This window comes from Daphnia magna, linkage group LG10, assembly GCF_020631705.1.
Source record: "Daphnia magna isolate NIES linkage group LG10, ASM2063170v1.1, whole genome shotgun sequence".
NCBI classification, from domain to species: Eukaryota; Metazoa; Arthropoda; class Branchiopoda; order Diplostraca; family Daphniidae; genus Daphnia; species Daphnia magna.
Window position 1 is genome coordinate 789,465 of NC_059191.1, and position 24,274 is coordinate 813,738.

Consider the following 24,274-nt stretch of genomic DNA (forward strand, 5'->3'; position numbering starts at 1 on the left):
TTGATTTTGTAATTTTCATTATGGAAAAATCAATGGAAAGCGTTTCGTTGCTACGGATACCTACAGAAGGGAAACAGGAAGTCCGCAAGTCAATCGAAAAGGATCACTAGAAATAGTTTAATTGTATCTAACTAGTTCTGTTTTGTTTACAATGGAGATGGAGATGATGATCGTTCAACCTATGCTGGTCTCTTCAGTCCGTTCTGGTATTGCTTTTTTCTATTCTTTGTTGGATGAAGATGCTAAATATTTTAACTACCCTCTTCATTATCGAATTCGACAGGAAAATTAGACTTCCGGAGATTCTTGGTGAACTGCGAGACGATAACGGAATGAAAAGATGGAAACATTTTTGCTTCGTCTTCTACCAGGTTTTCTTTAACATTTTCTTAAGTGATTATTAGTTATAAGCGAAGAGCTCAAAAGAAATGCGGGGAAAACATAAGGTGTAACATTTGTTTTCCTCAAGCCATCGTTAGATTTTATTACAAGGAACACCGCAGATAGACTTGGCATTCGATGTAATGCAGTGAAGTGATGAAACGAACTTATTATTTATCATTAATTATATATATTTTTTTTTTCCGTTAATTTTTTTTTTATGAACGCTTATCGCGTTTCTCCAACTGGTAGCGTATTAATGTAAAATTTTTGTCGTGATTCATTTAGAAAATAAGGTAAACAAACTCTTTTTCATTATCAATTTTAACAGTTAAACAAATGTATTTATAATTTCCAGGTGACACACACGGGTAAACATGGATGAAATATTATGGTAGACGGCAGTTGAACATATTTAGCCAAGCGCGCCACGTCAGCATGAGTTCCGAAAGGCACTGAAACGATGCGTGGAAGGTGAGAAGAACGGGATAACTGTGCACTTGAGCAGTACGACGAGTAACTAGTTTCCGAAAAGATTTAGGTAACCGAAATGCATTATCTGCAATTCTTTGATTTACTAAAATTGCCTTATTGCATATTCTCCTTTGAATCGAAATGCAGAAAGTTGACGAAATGTACGCTATGCAATACTTTTCAGAGTTGCATTGTTACATTAGGCCACTTTCATGCATTCATATTGGAAATTTAAAGGCATATCTTTATCGTTTCACTAAGCTTTCATCGTAATAGTAGCAGCGTTCTGTAGCCTTATTTCATCAGCCGTCCTAGTCTCGTTTGTTTTCATTGGTCTTTTTTATTCCGCAAAATGTTATGTTTGGCGAAAGGTCCAGTTTTTTTCTTCGACGAAGTTAACTTGTCTTTAGGAATGTTATGTTCCTTTTTAGAGAACTCTTTAGGCCTCCGAATCTGAAAGGCTTTCCCACCTGCCAACTCTAGAGTTTGAAACCATGATTTGCCGATGAAATTTGGAATTTCAGGTTTATCAAAAACTAGTAGCGGACATCTATGGTCTTTTTTGTTAATTTTCGCTCTGGCGATAAAGTAGCCCATCACATCCTTCCACTCCAACTTATACTTGATTCGTCTCCCGCGTAGAACCTCGATTAAACCGCGTCTTGCCACTTGATTACCGGACCATTCATCGAAACTGATAGGAAGCAATTCAGGTTCACCCAACTCCTGCCATAGAGACTTGTTAATGCAGGAAAATCGACATCGGGTATCTATAGCCATGTTAACGGGAATTTCGTTGATTAGAATCCGAACTTGTTTCGAAACTGGCATGGGAATGAATTTCCGTGATTCCGTCGTTGATGGGACGATATCGTCCTCTGAATTTTTTGCCATTCGGGATAAATCTGGTTTATTTAATTTGGCGTTTTTTAAAGCTCGTAACCTTGCCTTTGTTTTCTTCCTTAACTCATTTTCGGCCCATTTCTTGGCTAGAGCTGCGTCTACTCCTGCATATTTGTTTTTGCTCTGTGTTGTTAATAGCAAGGCAGTCTCATATTTTTCATCGATCGCCCGTAGTTTTGATCTAGCAGCATCGCGCTCTCGTTCTAATCGTTTGATCTTGGTCATATAATCGGCTCTTTCCTGTTCGTTTAATTCAGCTCTAACGAATTGTCCTGATTGGGTGGGGGAATTGATTGGAACAACCACCTTGCCATTGAGTTGCGCCGTTCGTACTTCAGCATTCGATGCTCCGGCCAAGGGATTTTCTCTGTTCTTTGACGGTTCAAAAAACGTGGATCCTATCGGAGTTTTGTCCAGTTCGGTCAATATTTCATCGTTACCAACAAAATCAACAGGGTCTTTGCTTATTTTTCCATCGTTCATGACTTTGTCTTTGACCGTTTTTTCTGCAATATCTTTCGACGGGATTTGGAGCCTCGGTTCTATTCCCATGTCTGCACATGCTTGTAGTTCTTTTCTCGCTTTCGTTAAAGCCCTATTTGTCCAAGCCAAATCCATCTTGTAATATTTTAGTTTCTCTTGTGCCAGTTCGTAATTGCGTAGAGACACGTCAGGTTTCAATTCGGGCCCACATCTGTTTTTAGTAACTGTAATAACTTCTGATTTCCACTCATCCGCCGGGTGTTCTTTCTTTGATGCAGATGCTTCATCAGTTCGTAAATTCGGTCCGGTATGATCTTCGTTGACGCTAATCCTTCCTGGTATAGGGAAAATTGCATACAGCATGTCGCGGATGAATTTACCCAAAAATATGCAGAAGATAAGAACATAGACTCTTAGCATGGATTCTGGTTGTAATAAGCCGTGAATGACATATTCGAAAAACGTAAGATCCATTTTGATGTAACTCAGAGTATTGTAAGTGGTAACGTGTGGCTACTTTTGGTGGTCATTTTACTGCATAGCAACCTCTACCTGAACAATTCACTCATTCAGTATGCCATCAAAAAGTTACTTTTTCTTTTGACTTTTAATGTCTGTAGATTCATCTTAACTTCTTTAGCTAATATTGTGTTGACTCGTATTTTTCCCATATTTTTCAAAAAGTAACCTCATTTTATGTTTTGACTTTACTATTTTTTAAATCAAACGTAACTGGTGCTACTTGTGGTTCCAAAAATTCCACAATACCTATCGACGGTAGCCTAAAATTAACTCAGAGCTACTTGCCCTACGCGACTGTTACTCTCACGATGCACCGGCGAAAGAATTCCTTTCGAAATTTCCTCATACAAAATTGTATTGCCCATTAACGCTAAAATTGTTTGCAGATGATAGAGAAATGGGTTGCGATGCAAACTACGCGATGACCAATTGCCAAACACGATGGGAGACCACACTTTGAATGGAAGAAAGAGCTCTCCATCAGCGGGAGGAGGTGATTTGGACTTGCTGGAGTACCTGATTTCTTCAACAGTCGCGCCTGCATCCGCGTGTCGAACTGCTTTCGTTCCAGCACATTTTTATGGCGGTAGCACGTTGGGCGTAGAATTTGAAAAATCAAGAATGTCGATCTGAAGAAAACAATCGATAGCGAAACGCATTCAAATCAGAAGATGGTATTGTTGATCTTGTGGCGGTGCATTCCTTGTGAGTTTGGATTCATGAACATCTCAAATAAGAGTCACGCCATTTCGTGAGATGTTTAGCAGGAGTAAGATAAAACTTCGTCAGTGAGAAATGGCATGATGGGAAGAACCATACTAGTCTGATTCCGTGTCTAACATACCTGATAACATAGGAAACAATGTTACACATAAAATGTAATTTTTTAAATATTTCTCTTCCAACACATTTCATTAAGATCAAAACTGAAAAGAAAACCACATACCATTATACTTTAGTTAAAAATTCCTTAAAAACACATAAAAATTAAGAAAAATTTCTGACACAGATTTCCCTCGTTAATTGATACCACTCAGAATAGTGACACAGCAATGCTATCTAGTTTTTCTATCTGCAACCCACTCACTTTTCTATTCCGGATTCTTAATGTCTTTAAGGACATAAAGCTATAGCACACAGTTTTATAAAGTGCATTGGTTAGTGTCGTTGTCGTATCAAACCATAACTTATCACAGGTAATACTCAACGGCTCATATACTGGAATATTACAACTCATATGAAGAATGTGTAGTTGTACATCATAATAGATGATCAATTCTCTTCAATTTATTGTTTGTAAAACTAAACAATTAAAATAATTGATAAAAAACTTTTCTTCACCATCGATCGCATATTAGGAAGTTTTATAGCACTACATGTTATCTTGCAAAGACACTGTATTCCGCTATACCCGAATGGGATTCGAACCCAAGGCATAGAGCATCCCAGTCCAACGCTCTACCGTTGAGCTATAACAGATGCTACATAATAATATAAGTCTTCAACACATTAAGGGAACTGTGCAAAGTTGTACATACGGGATCAAATATCAATGGGGGGGATATAGGGGGGGTTGCCAGAAAGGTATCGCATCCGCCTAGCAACTCCAAGGTCCGTGGTTCGATTCCCAGGAGGTTCCTGGTGTCCTGGGCTTCCAACCTTCCCAGGTGTCTACCTTCCACGTCGCCAGTCGGGTTGAGAAACTTCCCCATTACGAAGTAATGGGACGGATATTTTGGCAATGTTTAATATAATATTCATCAACAAATTTTAATAAATTGTTCATTTTGATTTGTTGACGTAAGTGCGAATTTTGTGTCTTAGACATTTTACAACGGAGTCTAACCGCTGGCATCCTCTGCCGAAGGAGCCCATACATACTGCTTGATCAATATTAATGGTATAAGATTATAATATACATTTATTCAAATGAAACTGTCGATTTATTCTTTCGACTCCTCAGGGATTTGAACCCTTAATCTTCGGCATACCAAGCCGATGCTCTACCACTGAGCCATAATTCACATTTTGTAATATTCTATAATTTCGTATTAATTGAGTACAACCAATTTGGACTTAGAAATTTTTCTAGCATGATTCAAGATAATTTCCGATTAACATGTTCACAATAAATCCATCTATTACAAATCAAATGCAATTACATCATTCGTTTTCCTTTAATATATTATCCTCACCCGGGATTTGAACCCGAGACCTTTAGATCCGCATACCAATGTTCTGCCACAAGGCTATGATCCTCGAATGAATCGTACTCAGGTTAGCATATATTTTTACGAGCCTGTAAAAATTGCCTTTACAATATTATCTTTTCGTGCCTTCTAATATTAATGCAAAATTAAATATAACTCATAGCTCAACGGTTGAGCATCGGCAATGCACGCCGAAAGTTTAGGGATCGATACCCGAATGAGTTAAAATGATATCTACATTAGCATTCTAACACATCTGATAAACCGATATATATATAATTATTCTGCAGGTAAATAAAACTCTCGTAAGTACGAGATTCAAGTTAGTATAACAGAAAATTACCAATAATAGGATTGGAATTTCATCTGTGGTGATTCAAAGGCAATCCGTATCAGAATTGTATATCAGCAGTCTTGAAGGTCAGAAATGTATTGTGTTAACACAAAAAATATGAAAGACAAGTATTCGAAGAACATGTATGAATTGAAGAAACACAAATTTTACATTTTAAAAAATTTGTATTATCCAAGTAGTAGTTAGTAATTTAATTGAATGAATTGAATTTGGGTCCCCGGGGAGATTACCCGGGGCGTGGCTAAGAGAAGCCGGAAGAGGATGGAAGGTTTCGGACAAGTTTTTACGTGAGCGATTAACCGTTAATTCGGATTTGTGGGTAGCCTCTTCGCCCTCCAATGATCTCATAGAACTTGAGGACCCCCACGTCCCCTTTCCGGACAGCGCACTCACAACCTTTGCTGCTGATCACAGTAGGGGCATGACCCCCTACGGGCTTATCATAAGTCAAGGGGAAACGGGGCCACAGAAAAGAAGGGAGCCCAGGTATGCACTTCAATTTATAAAATTACTTATTTTTTCTTCAAGATGAATCAGCGACTCAAGGTAACGTTTAGGTAGCGTTCTTCGAAATTTCCACATGCGCTTCCAACTGTTATTTTAAAATCTCGTTTAACTTGGTGCCTGTTTTGATCCAATATGATTATTAACCTATGTAAAGGAAACGAAACATGGATCAATATATTAACGTTTTTCTATTTATGTGTTTTCAACAGAGTATTCAATAGTATTACCTCTTGTTCTGGGGAACTGATGGTTGATAGTCCGTTGCACCCTGCTCACCAGATCTCCTTGGATTTGTAACATTCATCTTGCATGGAAATCGTCGAGTCGGCATTTGGTCATAGTGGCATTGGTGGTAGCCTCTTCGCCCCCCAATGATATCAACGAACTTGAGGACCACCGTTCTATGTTAAAGCAAACCAGCATTGTGCAGTTCAGGATGGAAGGGATTGAATGTTTGATGAAATTTGAATGTTTTCTCTGGGATTGAAGTATTTACGATGCACACTGTTTGTAAAGCTGCTGATAGTGACCATACCTGAAGAACCACATTAATAATAAAGGTGTGTGAAAAAGCCGAATCCTTGTGGTTGGCATGAAGATATGGCAAATTTTAATCTAGTTAAAGAAAAACCATCGATATAAATTCAAAAATAACAGTAATTAAAATGCAACATGTGATAAACAAAAGATATGCTCAAAAAGTCAAAACTATTCTCAGAAAGAATGTGTTGTTTACCGCTGACTAATTCTATTGTTGCAATCACTCGAAGAGAAACAAGTATGAAACTTAAATGAATTACAAAAAATCTGTTTACAACTCAAGTTCACGGTCGCCAAATGCGAGGAAAAAATTTCATCTGGAAAAGTCACTACCTCTATGGGGGAAAAGACTAACCACAAATTTCGCCATCTATGAAAAGAAAAAGAAATTAGGGGTTAGATAATTTCCCCTTTTTCTGATAAAATAGAATCTTTGTCGGATAACTCTTTATTTAATTCATAACGCTTGCTTGATTTTCCGTTTTTATTCCACTCTTTCAGCTTGGTTTAAAGGTTTTTTTTTTTTTATTTGACTGTGTATTGTCTTAAACAGCAGCTGTGATCACAGTAACACTAAAAACTTATAATTGCAACATTAAAATAACAAGAAATATATAGTAACAAGGGGTGCCTGGCGAGCTTGTCAAAAAGACGTCAACATACGTTTATACCAGCAACTGCTGCTCATCCCTAAAAATTTAAACAATCCAACATCAACCCAGAAAAATTGACTTGGCTCAGACTATTTTCCCCCTTCAGAAAAAACAAAACCCAAATTCCAATAACATCAATAATAAGAAAAAAACTAGTACAAACACACATGCTAAAGGGTCACTAAATAACACAACCCAAAGGTAGGTTTCAGTTCTAGTCACACCATGTTTTTAACACGTTGACCTTCTTTCCTTGGCTATTGGGTGTGTGAGAATTGATGTCAAGCAGCTTTGTGCAGAGGCCTGGAATTATAGGCCTAGTCTAGATAGACGGACCGTGTGACGTAATAATCCCGAGTACACACACACACATATATATTGTACGGTGAAGAAAAGGATAGCCCCGTTGTTGCGGATAGGATCTCTTTCCTCTCGTTTTGGCTTTTATTTGATGCTTGCGGGGATATATAGGGGTGAAATGGTTGGGTGAGGAAAGCTTTAGATTAGGTCGCGTGTGTGTGTGTGTTTGCTTCGCTATTATTCTATATGGAACACCGCAGCAAGCTATACAAGGATATTTGTCGGGAGGGGGGGGAGGTTCTTGCTCTCTTCTTTGCCGGCCCTTTTCTCCTTTTCAGGCGCTTTAAACACAACAAGCGCAAAAGAGGATTGTGTGTGAGTGCACAACATACATACACACAAAGCGCGTGTGTGTGTGAATATAAATCACGCAAGGCTATAAGAGAAAAGCCGGCCAGCAAAGGGATCGTTAACTTTGGACTTTTTTCATACGGTGGGGAAGCACAAAAACAAAAAAACCTAAATAAAGAAATCGATATCGATACGTAAAAACAAGGAAAGTTAACAGCCATTACTTAATTTTCTTTTTTAAAACTATCCTGTGGCCTAAGTTTAAAACTAAAGGCAGTTCTAATAATTTAATTAATAATTCAAACAATTTCTATCACATTGAATTCAAGTGCTGTTGAGATCATTGGTGGGTTGCTGTTAAACAGCAATTGACTAGCAAATATTAATTTGGTGCAGTTTCATCATTGAGATCTTCTTCTTTTTTCTTTAAATAGATCGATTTTCTAGCATGTCACCGACTTGGACGAGCGTGTCGGACAGTTGACGGACGAACCGGGCAGCGCTGGTAGCCTCGCAGGATCGGAACGCTGAAGCGCAAAAAATGATGCAATCCGCTTGCGGATTGTACGAACAACCGTAGCCATCAGGGACGACAGGTCCGTAGCCCATAAACGAATCCGCGTTACTGGTAGGAATCTTTTTTTTTGTTTTGTTTTCCAACAGACATTTCAACGTGTGAAATCGATAAATATCGATCCTTTTTATTTCTCTATTTTTTTTTAGAAAAACTTTTTCCTCTCCATTTATCAAAGGTGAAAGGTAACAGGAAAGAAGAGGGGGGGGGAATGAATTTAATGAGAATTGACGATCGTTTTTACCTGAGAGGTGGATAAAGCGAAATGATGAACGATGTCGAAACTGGGATCTTCGAAAACAGCCAGGGCTTCGTCCGTTTTGATGGAACGAGCCAACTGGCGCAAGCCCAGCAAATGGATATCCATCCCTTGGCCTAGAATGTTCTTAATCATGACATCCGTTTGGTTCTCGGCCGCTCGATAAAACAATTGAATCTTTTCTTCCTCCTTTTTTTTTTTTATGTTCCCGCATAAAGTTTCAAAATGTTTCCCATTAAAAAAAGGTAATAAAAATCTATTAAATTCGTTTAACCAATTACCGTAGACTGCGGATCGTCCATGACTTTGACCCAGGCTAAAGCGGTGGGCGAAGCCGAACGGATGTTGTCGACCCTGCCCAGCTGGAAACGCCTAGTGGCGGCGCTTTCGTAAGTCGCTACAAGTTTGCCGTGCAATCTATCATCAAAATACAAAAGCCCCACATCATTAGTCAATTTTGATCTTCCAGGGTTCACATCATTCGCTATGATTAGCTAAAGCCAATTGTTCGGAGGATCCATCAACTCACGGTTGCGTGAAATATTTCGGGGGGAATGGAATTTTAAATAATACACCGAACGAAAATAAATGAAACAAAAAGACGAACTTGTAATAGGTCCACTGCAGCATCAATTGAATGTAGACGTCCGGGCTGACGTTGAAAGTTTTGATGCGATTTTTGCCGTACGACGCGAAGCGGAAAACGTTCAAGTCCAAATCTTCCACGAGTCTATGCACAAAAAGCGCAATTTAAATTTGATTTAAACATTCAAAAAATATTGTCTTTGTCTTTCCCTTTTTTTTCTATAAAAAAGGGCAGAAAATGTTGTGTTACCTGTCCACATCGCTGGCGGCAATTTCGATTGCTTTGCGGATGTCTTCATCGATCTTCCAAGTGAGTCGCTTCGGTGCTGGATGCGACACTACGGCGCTGGCGCTTTCGCTACTGCCGCATCGTTGATGTGCTCCATCGTCTTCGTCCGACATCGTTAACGTCGTCCGTCGACAGCGTCCCCTTATTTGCTGCTGGCCATTATCGTCCTGTTGCAAGGCTAACACGTTGTCCAATGCTTTCTCAATCACCTGGACCAGAACGATCCCTTCGGCAGGTGAATGTTCGTAACAAGTGCCGCTAATTCCATCCGGACTGAAAATAAACTATTTCACACACAACGTTGTATTGGATTAGAAACCGAGTGAGAATCGGGAATTGATTTAAGCGTCAAGAAAATTACCTGGACAGTTTTATCGAACCATCGATTGATTGTGTTCCATTGGCTGCCACCGCCATGGATCATTTGAAGGACTCGATTGGTGTCGACTCGATTGTTGACCTCTTCTTCATCATCGACGGCCGGCCGGAACGGCTGATCGATGCAGACGATCATGCTGGACGATTCGATAGACTGGAGAGAACGGGCGTTGATTAAATCTACACAAAAGAATGAGACGGACAGCGAGAAAGAAGAGAGAAAATGTATCCAATTGAATGAACAAAAGAAAGAAGAATTGTCCGCTCCCTTAAAAAAAAAAAAAATGGGGCTGGTACCACCCGTTATAGATTCGATTTGGCTGGCCCAGCATTGATGAAAAGGAGCCGGGAAAAAGGGGGACTTTTATACATTTATACAAGTCCTTTTTTTTTATATATACTTTGAGAGGTGGCATGGATATACATTAGAGCAACAAAAGGGAAGAAAAAAGAAAAAGAGGGTGGAACACGGGGGTGAATTGACAACGGAGGAGACAGGCAGCACCTTGGAGTAATTGATGACGCCATTGAGCCCAGAGACGCCTGTTGGCGGTCGTTAGGAGACCCAAAGGAGGGTAGTAGTGCTGGCCTAATGTGCCGGCCAATGTCTTTTGTCCGTCCGTCGATTCCATTATGGCAGCAAAGTTGAAAGCCATTTCTTCGGCAGACAATCGACAACCTTTGTGGCGCACCTCCAAACGCCAAAACTATTCATTTTTTTTTTGTGTGTGAAAATAGGAATAGATAATTTAATTCATCCTCCAAGTGGTTTAAATAATTCGATTGTGATGTTCATTAAAATATCAAAAGGAAAAAGAATAATAAGATACTTGTCCTCGATAAGCGACGATGATGTGTTCATTCTCATCCGGGGGTGGAAAGCTTTTCAATTGATCTTGTTCCAGTCCGGGCATGCGGTACGAAGCAAACAATCGTTGATATTGAGCCATGCACAATGGCTGGCCTTTCTCCCTGGAGGCGGCCCTATCTTGAGGCAGTAATTGACTGTTGTTGTACATATAACCAGCCATTTGCATTTGTTTTTTCACCCCCAGCGTGTCATACATACGTGAAATGAAAAAGAAACGACAATGTGATCAATTCAAAGTTTTAACAACGAAATATTTACATACACGTGGTAAATAGTCGATCCAAACTATTCGGCCATTATAATACGTGATAGGGTATTTCGTTTGGAAATGCTTAATTTATTAAATAAGGTTCTTAATCAGAGTTTTACGATCGATTCTTTAAGATAATGAAAATGTGGCACTAATGTAAAGTTATACGACCTGTTTAAACTATGTTTGCATTGTCGACAGCCTACATACATTAATCTAAATCGTGAAGGGCGTGAATACTTACCGGTCAATCAATTGTTTGTAATCGAGAATGGCGCTGATGAAATTAGCGACGTTCTGAACAAAATGATTGCCGCCATTATTTTTATCGTCGTTATCGCTCGATGCATTTTGCAGAAATTGCAGAGGGAAAGCCATGCCCGGATTGGAATTGACTGGCAGGGCGATATCATTACACAAGTACATGTCCTCCATCCACCAATCATAGGCCTAATATAATGCGTTAATCAAAAACATTTAGCCAAAGATCAAACAAAACATACACATTTAAATGTTGATACCCAATTATCTTCTTTCGATTGTTTGTCTAGCAGCAAATCCTGAAGCTTTGGACCAATGCCGTCGGACGAGATGAATCGTTCGACTTTCAAACGAGTTTCGGCCTTTTGCTCTTCGTGACCGACGGCCACTTCCACGGCGTCCAAATAGGCGGCCATCGTTTGTTCTAACGACGGCACGGGCAGTTTCGGTAGCCATGCAGCCTATGCAAAATCATACGATCCAAAAAGATGAGCCGAAATCCTCCTCATCAATTCATGGAAATTAAGGAAAAGATCGAAGCCTGTGTCTGTGTCAATATCGAGAAGACACACAGCAGCCTCCCCCTCTGCAAAATGTTTTCTATCAAAAGGTAAGCTGAGAGACGTTCCAGACAAACATGGCTGACTCGGATGAAAAGAAGGGATGTGTGTGTGTGTGTGTTCACCTGCTGACAGAGTTCGCACGCAATGCTCTGAAACTGTTTTCTTTTTACCTATACCGTGTATACCACAGCAGCGCCACATTTATCGACCACTATACAACCACACCCATAGGAAGTAAAAAAAAAAAAAATACCATCATCGATTTTTTTTTCCTGCCTCTCCCTAAGAGGCGCGTGCGACATCCTGCAGATGCTGCGGGGCATCATGTTTCACACCCTCTTATTTTTTTACATTTAAACAGATAGACATTAAGTTTTGTTCTAAAGGTTGTACAATCAACGGCATCGAAATCACGTTCCACAGTTCTGCGATGGTATATAGGAGCAGAATATCAACTGGTTCTCTTTGATGATGATTGAAGAAGCACACACACACATAGAGAAGAAGAGAAACTATTGTGTGTGTGTGTGTGTGTATACTCGACTATTGTCTGTATGTTTCAGTTGATGAACGTTCCCTTCTCTCTCTCTCTCCCTTCTATTTTTCTGCCTCCCTTTTTTTTGTGTGTTCCCCTTCCGACAGTATGTAACTATATACACACACGCAACTGTGTGTGTGTGTGGAACGGAACGTGAGGAAAATACCTTAGAGAACGAGCGCTCGGAACTGTGTTACGCACAACATTGGGACGCCGCACATCCCCTAGCTCGTTAAGCCACTAGAGACTTTGCCCCTCTCTGTCAATCGGGAGTAGGTGGAGGGGTAGGAATTTGTGTATTCTGTAGGCGAACAAATCAGCCCGGTGAGTAAGAAAAACGTTGATTCAATTCCGCTGAACTGTATAGCATTTTAACAGTGAGGTACTTTCAAGAGTAGTATTGCTACACTCGTTTTTCTGCAAGGCGAATTTTTATTGGGGATTTCTAAGAAACATTCGCCAGATGATAGTGTCGACTATCATAGAAGCTGCTACGTGTCACAGAGTTCAAAGAGTTTAATAATCAAATTACAAAAGGCAAAGTTGACAAAACAAGTCGCTTGTTTTTTTGTTTTTTTAGATATTCAAACATTTTTCTTTCTGTGCCAGCGTTTCGTGTGTGTGTGTGTGAATCCCAAGGTGAAAATCGTAAACTACACAAGGCGAAGCTGCACGCAGAAAAATGGGGGCCAAACGAAAAAGGGAAGCAAAGTGGGGCGGGGGTTGGGGGGAATAAGAGAACCGCCCAAGTGCTATCCGGCGGAACGAGAGAAAGAAAAGAGAGGAACCGAAGGGGCCCTAAGGGGAACCTTAACTTTGTTACCTTCCTTTTCTTCTTATACAACATTTCGTTCTTCTTTTTTTTTCCTTCTTTTGCTCTGTTGTTAGACGTTAGAGAAGGGTGGCATATAAAAAGGAACGAGACTGGTACGTAAAAAAAAAAAAAAAAGTTTTCCCTCCCTTCAGACTCCACTTTAGATTCTACCCTCCACCTCTTCCGGAGACCCTTCAGGGGGCGACCGGAGTTACAAGAGAAAAGTAGAAAAGCTATAAATCGAGTGGGAGGGGGGGATCTATTCGTTGTGTATATGTTCAGTATTCGCCCAGAATAAACGAATGAACATATACAAATCTAGACCGAAAAAAAAAAAAATAAAAAATAAAAACTTTTCAAACATTTCACGAAATTCGGTGAGGGACCGAGGAGAGCTATATTTTATGACGTTTTATTCGAGTTTGAATTTCTAAGAGCGCACGTCAAACAGTTGGCTTTTTGTAAGATTTAAATGTCTGCACGTGTTCTACAATAAAAACTCATTTGAATATCAATTTTCCGGTAAGAAAACTCACGCAGAATCTTCGGTGCACGTCAGCATTCATTTTTCGATAAAAAGGCCATAGAGATCTGTGCGTCACGTTGCATTAGAATATTTGATGAACTCGGCGGGACTTGCTCTAAAGTGCGGGGGCCTTTCTTTCTTTTCTTTTTTTTTTTGAATTTTCTCGTGAAAAATAAAAGCAGCTAAAAGGAGGGATGAAAAAAGATGTGACTTATCTCTCAATTGACGAAAGCAATCTGTACAGTTTGAGCTGATGCCTTATCAGTTTTTACTTAACATAGAGCTTCTTCTTCTACTTCTTGTACCTACACTTTTATTTTTTTCAATCGAATTGCCTATTCTGATTTTCTTTTTATACGATAATAATAGAGGGCCTTCTTAATTTAAAAAAGAAAAAAAATTATTTACTTCTAAACTCATGTTGTCGATGAAACTCGTACGGATGCTGGGGTTCGAGTTGATTCGTCCTGATGATGTGAAGCCCGTCCAACTCTTCGTCAAAGGTCCTTGTGATGTCGTTATGTAACATTGAAAAAAAAAAAAAAAAAAGAGAGAAGAAAGTGAATAACTAAAGCAACAGCTAGTACGTACACATAGAGAGATGAAAAGAATAAAAAAAAGAGAAAGGGAAATGTACACATAGGGAATGAAAAAAAAAAATCAAAAAGATGAGGGGAGAGGAAAGTAATTGAATTAGATCCAATCGCAGAAAGTGCACCTGACTTTTTTCTTTCTTCTTCTCACAATCAGGAGCAGCAATTCTTTTTTCCAAGTCAAAATGTTGTAGTTCATCATTTTTAAATGAAGAGGGAGCAGTTGATGCAAGTGCCATTCTAAATGTTCTACTGATGAAAACTGTTTTTAAAAAAACAGACTCGTACGACGATTTTTAGCCTACATTTACATACATCAACCCAAAATGATGACGCATATAGCCCCAAGGTGGCCGAAAAGATTGAGTTTAAAGAAAAAATACGGGGGGAAATGGCCCTGTAATTACGATCCAATTTGCTGGTTGTGATTGGTTTCGTTGCCAACGTCACCAACATCCATTAGCAAAAGGGGGCGTCTATGCTGAGTACGTAACACGTCCAAACGACTCTACGTTGATTACCTTACCAATCGATACGAGTAGAGAAAAACGTCCATGGCCGTACTGCAATTCGTCTGTAGAAATCTCGACACATCACACACCAATCAAACACAAATCGATACATTTTATTTAGAAATAACACACACACACACACTGAAACTTGAGAAGAATTCCTTCTGGTATATGTATGAGAATAGCTTGTCTAGTTACATTGACGGACAGTTGGATGTTTATCGGTGAAAACGAATCGAAATCAACGAGCTTTTGCTTGTGCGTGTGTAACAATCTAATACATCATTCAAAGGCCTGTACAGCTCAAATAGTATATATTTTCTAAGCTTATTATATTCCCTTTTCTTTTTGGCTAACGTGTACATTTATCAGAAAAGAATCTACGCAGTATTCGACTGGCGTGCCCTCGTCTCCCCTGCAGCTATGTCGTCGATTCGAGTCACGTAACAGGCACGCCTCTTTTGTTAGATAAACTTGTCCCGATCAATGCAAGAATAGATCAATTTTCTTTTTAACTTGATCTAAAGTTAAATAGAATTTTTTTTTGTTGAAAAGGAGGACATCTTCGACGTCGATATACATAATAGGCCAGTTCTTGCCGTCTATAACATATCCCCGTGATATCGGGGATCTAAATGTAATGGTTAAATACACCGAAAGCAAATCCCAGGGATTTGTAGACTATAGCCCTTTGGGTTGGAAAGCAAACGTTTGTGTGTTAATACCCCCCCGTCTATATCTTTGACATCGTTCTACACATCCTTTCTTGAAACCGAGTCAACACCCCATCTATAGAATGGCTTGTGTTGTGACGTTTCATTTCGCTATAACTACTTGATGCCATTTACTAACTACGATGTACAACCCTAATATTTGTTAACGTCGAATCGATGTTACTACACAGCAGAGGGCATTGTGGAAACACGATCCAGCTTCCCATGTTTTGTTTCTATAGTCTCTCTTATGTACTGTACATTACCATCCCATTAGTTTTAATGTCTAGCTGCTGGAAACCCAAAACTTTTTTACATTGGGGGGGATAGCCGTCCAAGCAGTTCAAGTTCATCACGGGAAAACGGGCAGGGAATAAAAACTATACGCAGACGTTAGCCAATTATATAAATGTGGGGTCTCTACGGTGGCAGTAGTTTCAGAGCGGCCATCAAAACTATCCCGAACGCACACACGTTAGAAGCGTGTGCCATATACGTACGTATATACTCGGGGATAGAGCCGCTAATGATGTTGAACTCATTAGCCGCGCCCTTCTTCGTCCCACCCTCCCCTGTTTTCTTGTACATAACAGCTTGGATGAGGGCGGAAGATGAATCATTAAAAGCTTTATGTATATGGTCCTTCATCTTAATCATCTCCGACAATTTTTGCAAATGTTTTTTTTTTTAAATGAGGATTTAGCCTCAAAACTTTTGCCGTTCAGAGATAGAACAAGTTTGGATTTTCTTCTTTTGAGTGCGACGCCATCAAATGCGATGTGCACACGTATATACGGGATTCCATCTATATTTATGAGGGTTTTATATTTCTACATCGTCTCTCTGAGTGGCTTTAAATCCTTGTGGGCGAAGAGAATTTTGCATATACGTAAAACACGTTAGATCAACATCCAGTCATATCAAGTCACCACCGGAAAAGAAATATTTAGATTGCTAATAACGCTCTATACTAAATTCAGTGGACCAACTTTGCGAGTCGTGTTTATGTTTAAAAACTTAAATTATGTATAGTTATATAGTTAGCATAAACCGTTTAAAAGCTTATATGCAAAAGCTTCCAAAGATGGAAAGGACTTTAAACAATTCGTGCTGTGCTATCCTTTGACAAGGTATACATATAGAATTCTATTGATCTACGTATACAGTATATACTGGGGATGTCATTTCTTTTGTTCTATGCGATCGAGAGAAGGCCAAATGTGAGCCCTGCGTGTGGGAGGAAAGAAAAAAGAAATTGAACCGCACAGGAAGGAGAAATAAAGTAGAAATCACGAGTTTCGTGATGAGAACAAAAATGGCCTCCCCCCATGTTCCTATATGTATGTATAGAATTCGTCTAGGGATTGTATACGGATGGGGGTAGAAATTGGAATGACCTTTCGGAGCAGAAAAGCCCAATTCTCTGTGCTGCCACTCTTTTGATATATATATTTTGTTTTGTTTAAATAGATAAGGAGAGAGAGAGCCATCACGGATGTATAGGCCTTACCTTAACATTGGAAAATGGCAGAGAGGCTGGTAGCTATACTAAAGTCTGTTGTATATATAGAGGAGCGACACACACGACTTGATCGTTTTATTGTTATGACACCATCGCACACACATCACACACACACACACACAGAGAAAGAGAGAGAGATAGCAAATTGTTTTGATAGATAAATAACAATTACAATCGACTTGTGTTATTCCTTTTTGGGGAAAAAAAAGGATATTTATACAATAAATATAGAAATCGATGCAAAGAGAAGCAGCTACAACAGTCGAGTGTGCTGATTGTGTATAGAAAAAAGGTGATCGAGTTAGCCGAAAACAAATGAAAAACTTAAATCGATATATATATTTACAAAAAATAAAAAAAAATGGCAAACAGACATAGAACTATATGTGCTTTATTGATTTGACAGTTAGCAAAAAAAAAAATGGGGGAAGGGAGAGATAAATTGGTTTGTACATTTCCGACTCGATTTTGTTTTGTTTCTCTTCTCCTTTTTCATTCCTTTTTTTGCTTTAATCACCTTGTTTTCACCGACCCCAATTCATTAGACTATACACATTTCCGACGTCTTATGCTATCCAACACACACACACACATGTATATTAATAGTAGATAAATGTTATTAAAAACAGAAAACGATGATAAATTGTGCTCGTGGACGATGATGAGGGGCCTCTTTTTGAAATGCTACTATGTTTTTCACTATAGAAGACAAAAACAATCAAGCGATTGACATTGATATGCTTTGTTTATACATAAACACGCTATATAATAGAGAATGGAAAGTGACACAACCCAGAAAATTCGTAATAATTAGAAATTAGCGAATTCAATTGAAACGAGTTTTGAAAACGAAATTCGGCTGCGCTCGTTTTGAAATTTTGCAATAATAAAAAAATCTTTGAATGACGGGGTGGACTTTGGAGCGTTCGAAATGCAAATGAACTTAAAATCGAATTAGGGATGGACTTGTCAGTTTAGGGGCTGTATCAATTCGTCTTGCTGTGTTAACTATCGTCAAGTTTCTCAAGGGGTTAGTGTATATTAAGGATATTAATTGTTACACATGATTCACAGAAAGGAAGAAAGGGGGGGGGGGGGTCATGCATATAACACACTTTATTGCATGATTACACATCGACGATGATGAAATAATTCTTTTAAGCCAGAGAAATATTTTTGTTTTTCTTTTAGCCGGCGTTTAAGTGTCTTTCTTTCTTTTTCGATTTGAATAAAAATGAAAACAACAATATTATTAAATATTCTACTATTATTACGTAATAAAATTGGGGTTAAGTTAAGGGTGTAAAATCGCAGTATATCGACTAGAACATGTCACGCACAACCCCCGATTCAATTAGAAATGTTTGCCTTTCGTGTTATAAGAGAGACATCAACGTCTAAGATTTAGAAAGAAAAAATCAAAGTTAAATCAATCAATTACGATGACACAGACAACTGGAAAAAAAACTCAATTTCTTTCTTTCTTTCTGGAAAACTCATTTGGTTCAATCCCAACTGGCTAGAAACGGATTGGATTCCTGTTGTCTCGTGGCCGCGGCCGTGACGGTCGTCTCGTTAGCCGTGGCCATGGCCGTAGGCCTTTGGGTCATTTGGATCTTTTGCGGCAGCGGAGGGACGGGCGGTTTCTTCTTACTCTCCGACTGTTGATTGTTCCGATTATTATAGCCATTGCCGTGATGATTCGCAGCCGTGGACGAAGCATCGACATTCGTATCCTGATGCCTAGCGCTGCCGTATTCCAAGTGATTCTTCGGCTGCGAGGGTAGCGCGTTATTGGCGCTCATCTGATAGCGCGGCTGACCACCAGACTCCTGCAGGGCGTACGTCTGGTATTGTTTATCAGGAGGATCGGACATGAGCGGAATAATGTTGGACCCTCCTCCAGCGATGCCCGAGAATCCGTGGCCGATGGTGGGCGCGGGACCGAGTCCCGTCATTTCTTCTCCATCGGCGTTGGTCCCGAACGGCTTGTATTCGTAGATGTGACGCAAGAGCATCAGCACTGGGCAAAACAAGAGCGTGGACACGGCGATGCCGATGTTGAGGGCCAGGAATCCGATGGAATCGACAACGTTGCCGGCGATGATGGGGCCGATAGCGTAGGCGAACGAATACGAGATGTCGGCAATGGCGTAAATGCTGCCGTAAACGCTGACGTAACGCACGTCGACCACGTAGCCCATGGTGGGCAGGAGGGCCGTATCGATGAGGGCGATTCCGAAACATATTCCGCAGATGGGGATCATCAGGACCCAGTAGGACGTGGCGAACGGGATGATGAAACAGCACAGACCTTCCAGGGCCAGTCCGAAGGCGGCCATGACCCACGTGTACTGCGGATAGCGAGCGGCCATTCGAACGGTCAGGACCACGCCCAGGACGTGCGGGAAGAACGCGGGCAGCCAAATCATGCCCAGTTGCCATTGTTCGACGTTCATCGTGTCCATCATCCACACGGAAATGGTGGGCTCGAGGAAGGCCAGCGACACGTTGGCCATCATCAGGGCACCTGAGCAGACAGCGATGTAGGGATCCATCAGCAGCCTCCAAATGGGCGTCCCCACTTGGGGCCCCTGGGCGCCAGCCAAATTAACAGCTGATGTCGATTTGCCCAGTTGGCTCAATCCTCTCGGCCTCATGACCAGTTTGAGCATCAAAGCGTCCACCAAACAGACGAGAGACAGGATCAAAAAGGGCAGCTCCTTGCCGGCGAATTCGTAGAGAAGTCCGCCGAAGGGCGGCGCTACTAGGCATCCGAAGGAGATGAAGGCCAAAGCGATGCCCAGCGCTTTCGTTCGTTCGCTCTCTTCGGTGAAACGATCGGCTATCATGGCCAGCCCACTGGTGTCGGCAAAGGCCGAACCGACGCCCTGCAGGGAACGGGCGAAGAACAGAACGCCGTACGACCTGCCGCAAGCGAAGACGGCCGTCGAGAAGAACATGATGGTCAAGCCGATCATCATGGGCAGCTCGTACCCGACCCGATCGATCAGAGCTCCCGAGAACGGATTGATCATCAGCTGGACGATGGCTTTGGAAGCGAACAGGACCCCAATGGCCGCATCCTCTCCTTCGTAAACGACCACCCCGTTGACCAAATGGAGACTCGTCTTGTTGCCTGGAACGCTGTAGTTGCCCGTCGTGTTGACGTGCCACCGGACGCTGCTCGGCTCCGTCACGTACTCGCCACCTTCGATGTGGGTATCCCAGGCTCCGATGGTCCTCAAATAATCAGGGATGATGGGCACGATGACCATGTAGAGCATATTGTCCAGGAGGAGGGCGATCGAAACGATGACGAGCACCAATCGACGTTGATTGTGCGGCTCGCGGATCTTCTCCATCACGATCTCTTTGGCCAGCGACAGCTCCATGTTGAGAAACGGAATCATCGGCATCTTGTCTTAATTTTTTTCTTTCTTTCTTCTTTGATTTTTGTTTTTATTTTTGGGGGTTTCAATTTAAACGTGGAGGGCGATGCCGATCGCAATCATTTGACAGTGGCCATTTTGTTTCCTTTTTTCTTTGTTTAGCGATCAAACACGCAATTTAAAAAAATGAATAAAAATGGGGAAAAGGGAGGGACTGGATGTTTTATGAAACGCTTTTCTTTTTTTCTATCGATTAAAAGGTTTAAAGGGTCAACGAGGTTCTCTCTCTCTCTCGAGTCGAGCCGCTTTTTTCTCTCAATCTGTACGTCATAAAGACAAGGAAAAAAAACAAACAAATAAATCAAGGTAAATAAATAGAATCACGTTGAACAATTTGACCGAAACAATTGGGACGAGGATATCGGGGGATGGCAAGGGGTAAGAGGGCAGACCATAAGCGAGAGATCCTCGTTGTTTAGTTCCTCTCTTTTAAAACTGGTATTCGTAATGAGATGGGCGGCAATTTCAAAAAAAAAGTATTGACTCGATGTCAAGTGCATGCACCAAAATGAAGGGCAAAAAGTTTTCTTTCTCTTGGCCGACGTGTTGTAATAAGAGGAAGGAACGGAAGGAAATTGTACAAGATGAAAAAGACTTCCTCCCCCCACGTTTTTTTTTATTTCCTCTTCACAGTTGGTAGCGGAGGGGGCGATGACAACAAGGAACTAACGAGCGACACACGACTCCCTGCCTCCGACGTGTTGTATAGTTTTCTCTGTGCAGCTTTTTTCCCATTCCTTTTGATCAGCATTTCCTGTCTAGTCCAGCACATCTTTTCAAGGTAAACGTATACGTAATAATCACCTATTTGTATCTATATCGATTTTTTATTTTATTTTGCATATGCAAATGTTCCTTTATTTTTTATTATTCAAAAATCAATTGAGAAAATAAAAAAAGGTGAAAGATAAGACACAATAGCGTGTCGACGGTTGCTAGGCAACCGTACCCTTTCACAATGTTTTTTCTAAGAAAAAGAGAGTTTTGTTGTCATTTACTCCCCCCCCCCAAAAAAAAGAGTTCCTCTTCTACGTAACTGTCCTTTTATTCCCCCCCCCCTATGAGGAGGGGTCCCTTCTCAGGTTGAATTTATTCTATACATAGGGACGACTATCTTCTCTCATTTCTGCCTCCCCCCTTTGCCTCTTTTATTCATGTCTAGATAGTATAGTCCACTCTGACGTATTGCCATGTCCTCAAGAGTCCCCGTGTTCCAGGGGACTGCAACATTTACGTATAGAAAACAAGTCAATAAATAAACAGAGAGGGAAGTATACCGTCGCAACACGCAATCGTGCGTTGCGCCCACCCGTGCCAGTGTAGTCAATAATTCAAAGCCACAGCGTCCCACCTGGATTTCGGAAAGTCGAGCTGATCGATATGCCGTACAGACCGCCTCCGGTTGTGTACATACGACGTGAAATGATTCGCAATCGACCAACAAAAACAAAAACAACAAGAGCCCGTCCGCAATTCGATGGGAAAAGAGACAGCTGTGCGATGTACACAGACGAGCCGTTCCATCAGATGAAACAACAAAAGTATGGGGAGGGGCCTTATAATTCCGGATGATATTTCACGCTTGGACAGTCCCACCTCATTTCTCACTGTCAACCCACAATACCCAAAGATATTATTAAACAAAAGAGGGAGAGAGAATGCCCCTCAACACACAAGAGTTTACCTCAACATAATAGAGAGGAAACAAGAAAACAAAACAAAAATCAATCAGCCAAGGACAGTATCGAATTACCACGTCATAACGTTGTCATGGCAACGCGTTTTTTTTGTTTTTTTAAATAAATAATACATTGATGAAATCAATTGCCTTTGAATTTAAAAAGAAGAAGGGCCTAAAACTCAATTTCGAAAATCATCCTACGTACGAATTAACATAAAAACACGTCAAACATCAATCGATACTGTGATCGTTAACAAACGCCAGCGCCACACTATACGGTTCGATGAATAATTTTCAACATCGGGGGCTTAAATAACGAGGCAGATCGTCGTCATCACCAAGACAACAATAGAAAAGAAAATGATAATAAAAACACACACAAAAGAAAATGAAAAAGAGGGGCAAAGAGAAAGAATATCTTGAACTGCTATCTTTTTTTTTTACGCATTTTTTTCGATTATTTATGCCCCCCTCCATCAACGTGATGATGATGATGATAGTTCTAACATTCAAGACACTTGACATTTCCCATAGAAAAGAAAACGCAAGGGATGAGGGGAGGGATCGTCTACGTAAGAAGACATCAGTGCCCTATATCGTATAGACATCATTAAACGTAAAGATGCTACATAACGACAAGAGCCTAGAGTATATAATCTATCCGATCCTAAAGGCATCACATTATTCCGAACGACTCACATTTCTCTTTACCTGGACTGCAATCGAAATATATATTTTTTTAAATGCGCTGTCATCAACAGATGTATCAATAATCAATTTCCGTGTGTGTGTGTGTGTGTTACTGTTCAACAGGGAGATGACACCCGAGCTGCTGGATGTGACGGGCAATTGCGATTGCCGTAGGTGGTCGCGTTCAAACCCGCCCTCTCCCAGCGAAAAAGAAATTTATAGGGGATGTAATTAAATGATTTTTAAGTGCGCGTACAATACACACACACACACACACACAAAAAAGAGCGTAGGTGGCGTTTAAAATAATTGAAACAAGTTGAAAGGTTAACAATCGCAACTGCGCACGGGAGCTGTGCTGCCACCTGCACTGGTCGATACCTCACCACCCCAATTAAATTAAAAGCATTTTTTTTTTTTAAATCTATTTCCCAGTGTGTGTGTGTGTTGTGAATTAAAGAGTTAATCGGACGATAATGGCACCCCCTAAGAACTGCCCACTTTTCTTTAAGAGGAAATCACGCGGGAATTTAAAAAAAAACGAACATTTTGAATTGAAGTTCTTTTCTGGTCAAAGGATCGGGTGGCAGGGAATAAGCGGGAGGAAGGGTGTTGTGACTTAAAGCGTTTAAAAATTATATATAGTGAAATGGTTTTATTTGTTTTCATTTTTTTTTTTACCTTTGTAACGCAGATTGTAGACGAGAGAATGGCGGATGGCCTGCAGCATAGGACGAAAATCAAACGGCAGCGTCTAAAAATGCGGGAAAATTTAAATTAGAAATGTGAATGATTGCGAATTTTTACGTGATTTTTTTCTTTTTCTTACCTGGCAATGCGTCAGCGTCAGAATTGCGTCAGTAAGAAGATAAACAATTCCGCCACCGGAAGAAATTATAACAAAAACAAAAACTAAACCAAAACAAAAAACTAAACCAAAATTTGGTTTCGTTGGATGAGAGGGGGGGGAGCTGCTTCCTGCAGATCCGGCCGGTCCGTTTTCACCGTTTCGCTTGGCCGTTCGAGACTGCGGGACCCTCCGTCGATATTGCGGCCAAAGCGGAGCGTGTTCCGTTTTTAGTCAACGCCCTCTCCGACCGACGTCACGAACGCACAGTCAAAAAATAAAAATAAAAATAAATAAAAAGGAGGAAGGGGATGAACAGAGCGGAGAGAAAACTAAAGGAACGCGCAGGACCTGCTGCTGTCCCTTCCATTTTAACCTTGACGTGCGTGGATCGCTGCTCGTGTCGGACAGATCCGCACACGCGAAGGGGGAGGAGATGTGGGCGTGAGCGGGAGAGCTCCCGAACAAAACCGATAAATGTTCCAACCCCGTCAGGATCATGCGCTCACGAAATTTCGCACGCCGTTCGTGAAAAAAGGGTGACGCCCACCTCTTCGTGCGGGATTGGCGGCACGTCCGAAGCGAAATCAGGGCGGGAGGGAGAAAGGAGGGTGGGATCTTTAAAAAAAAAACAAATAAAAAGCACAAAAAAAAAAAAAAGTTTGTTGCGGAAATAA

At 40.8% G+C, this 24,274-nt stretch overlaps 1 protein-coding gene and 2 long non-coding RNA genes across 4 annotated transcripts; 1 reads left to right on the top strand and 2 right to left on the bottom strand.

Annotated features, from left to right (window-relative positions):
- The first annotated feature begins 932 nt into the window (after positions 1-932).
- LOC123477081 lies at positions 933-4,049 on the top strand. The gene is made up of 2 exons (XR_006652354.1): positions 933-2,704; positions 3,157-4,049. It is a non-coding gene; the product is annotated as an uncharacterized LOC123477081 (long non-coding RNA).
- Positions 4,050-5,730: 1,681 nt separating this feature from the next.
- LOC116932625 lies at positions 5,731-6,709 on the bottom strand. The gene is made up of 4 exons (XR_004399594.2): positions 6,572-6,709; positions 6,371-6,450; positions 6,063-6,236; positions 5,731-5,979 (listed from the first exon to the last, which is right to left on the bottom strand). It is a non-coding gene; the product is annotated as an uncharacterized LOC116932625 (long non-coding RNA).
- A 947-nt stretch (positions 6,710-7,656) lies between these two features.
- Positions 7,657-24,127, bottom strand: LOC116932575 (vesicular acetylcholine transporter). Of its 2 annotated transcripts, XM_045180373.1 has the most exons (13): positions 23,580-24,127; positions 23,432-23,504; positions 13,996-14,093; positions 11,407-11,607; positions 11,130-11,335; positions 10,595-10,769; positions 10,270-10,471; positions 9,748-9,944; positions 9,348-9,670; positions 9,120-9,242; positions 8,794-8,929; positions 8,498-8,701; positions 7,657-8,315 (listed from the first exon to the last, which is right to left on the bottom strand). In XM_045180373.1, exons 2-13 carry the CDS (start codon positions 23,478-23,480, stop codon positions 8,106-8,108), a joined length of 2,124 nt encoding a protein of 707 aa, XP_045036308.1. In that variant the 5' UTR covers positions 23,481-23,504; positions 23,580-24,127; the 3' UTR covers positions 7,657-8,105. The 2 variants fall into 2 exon arrangements, with proteins under 2 accessions (XP_045036308.1, XP_045036309.1); XM_045180374.1 differs by lacking the exons at positions 7,657-8,315; positions 8,498-8,701; positions 8,794-8,929; ... (6 more) ...; positions 11,407-11,607; positions 13,996-14,093 and adding an exon at positions 16,988-20,639.
- Positions 24,128-24,274: the final 147 nt, after the last annotated feature.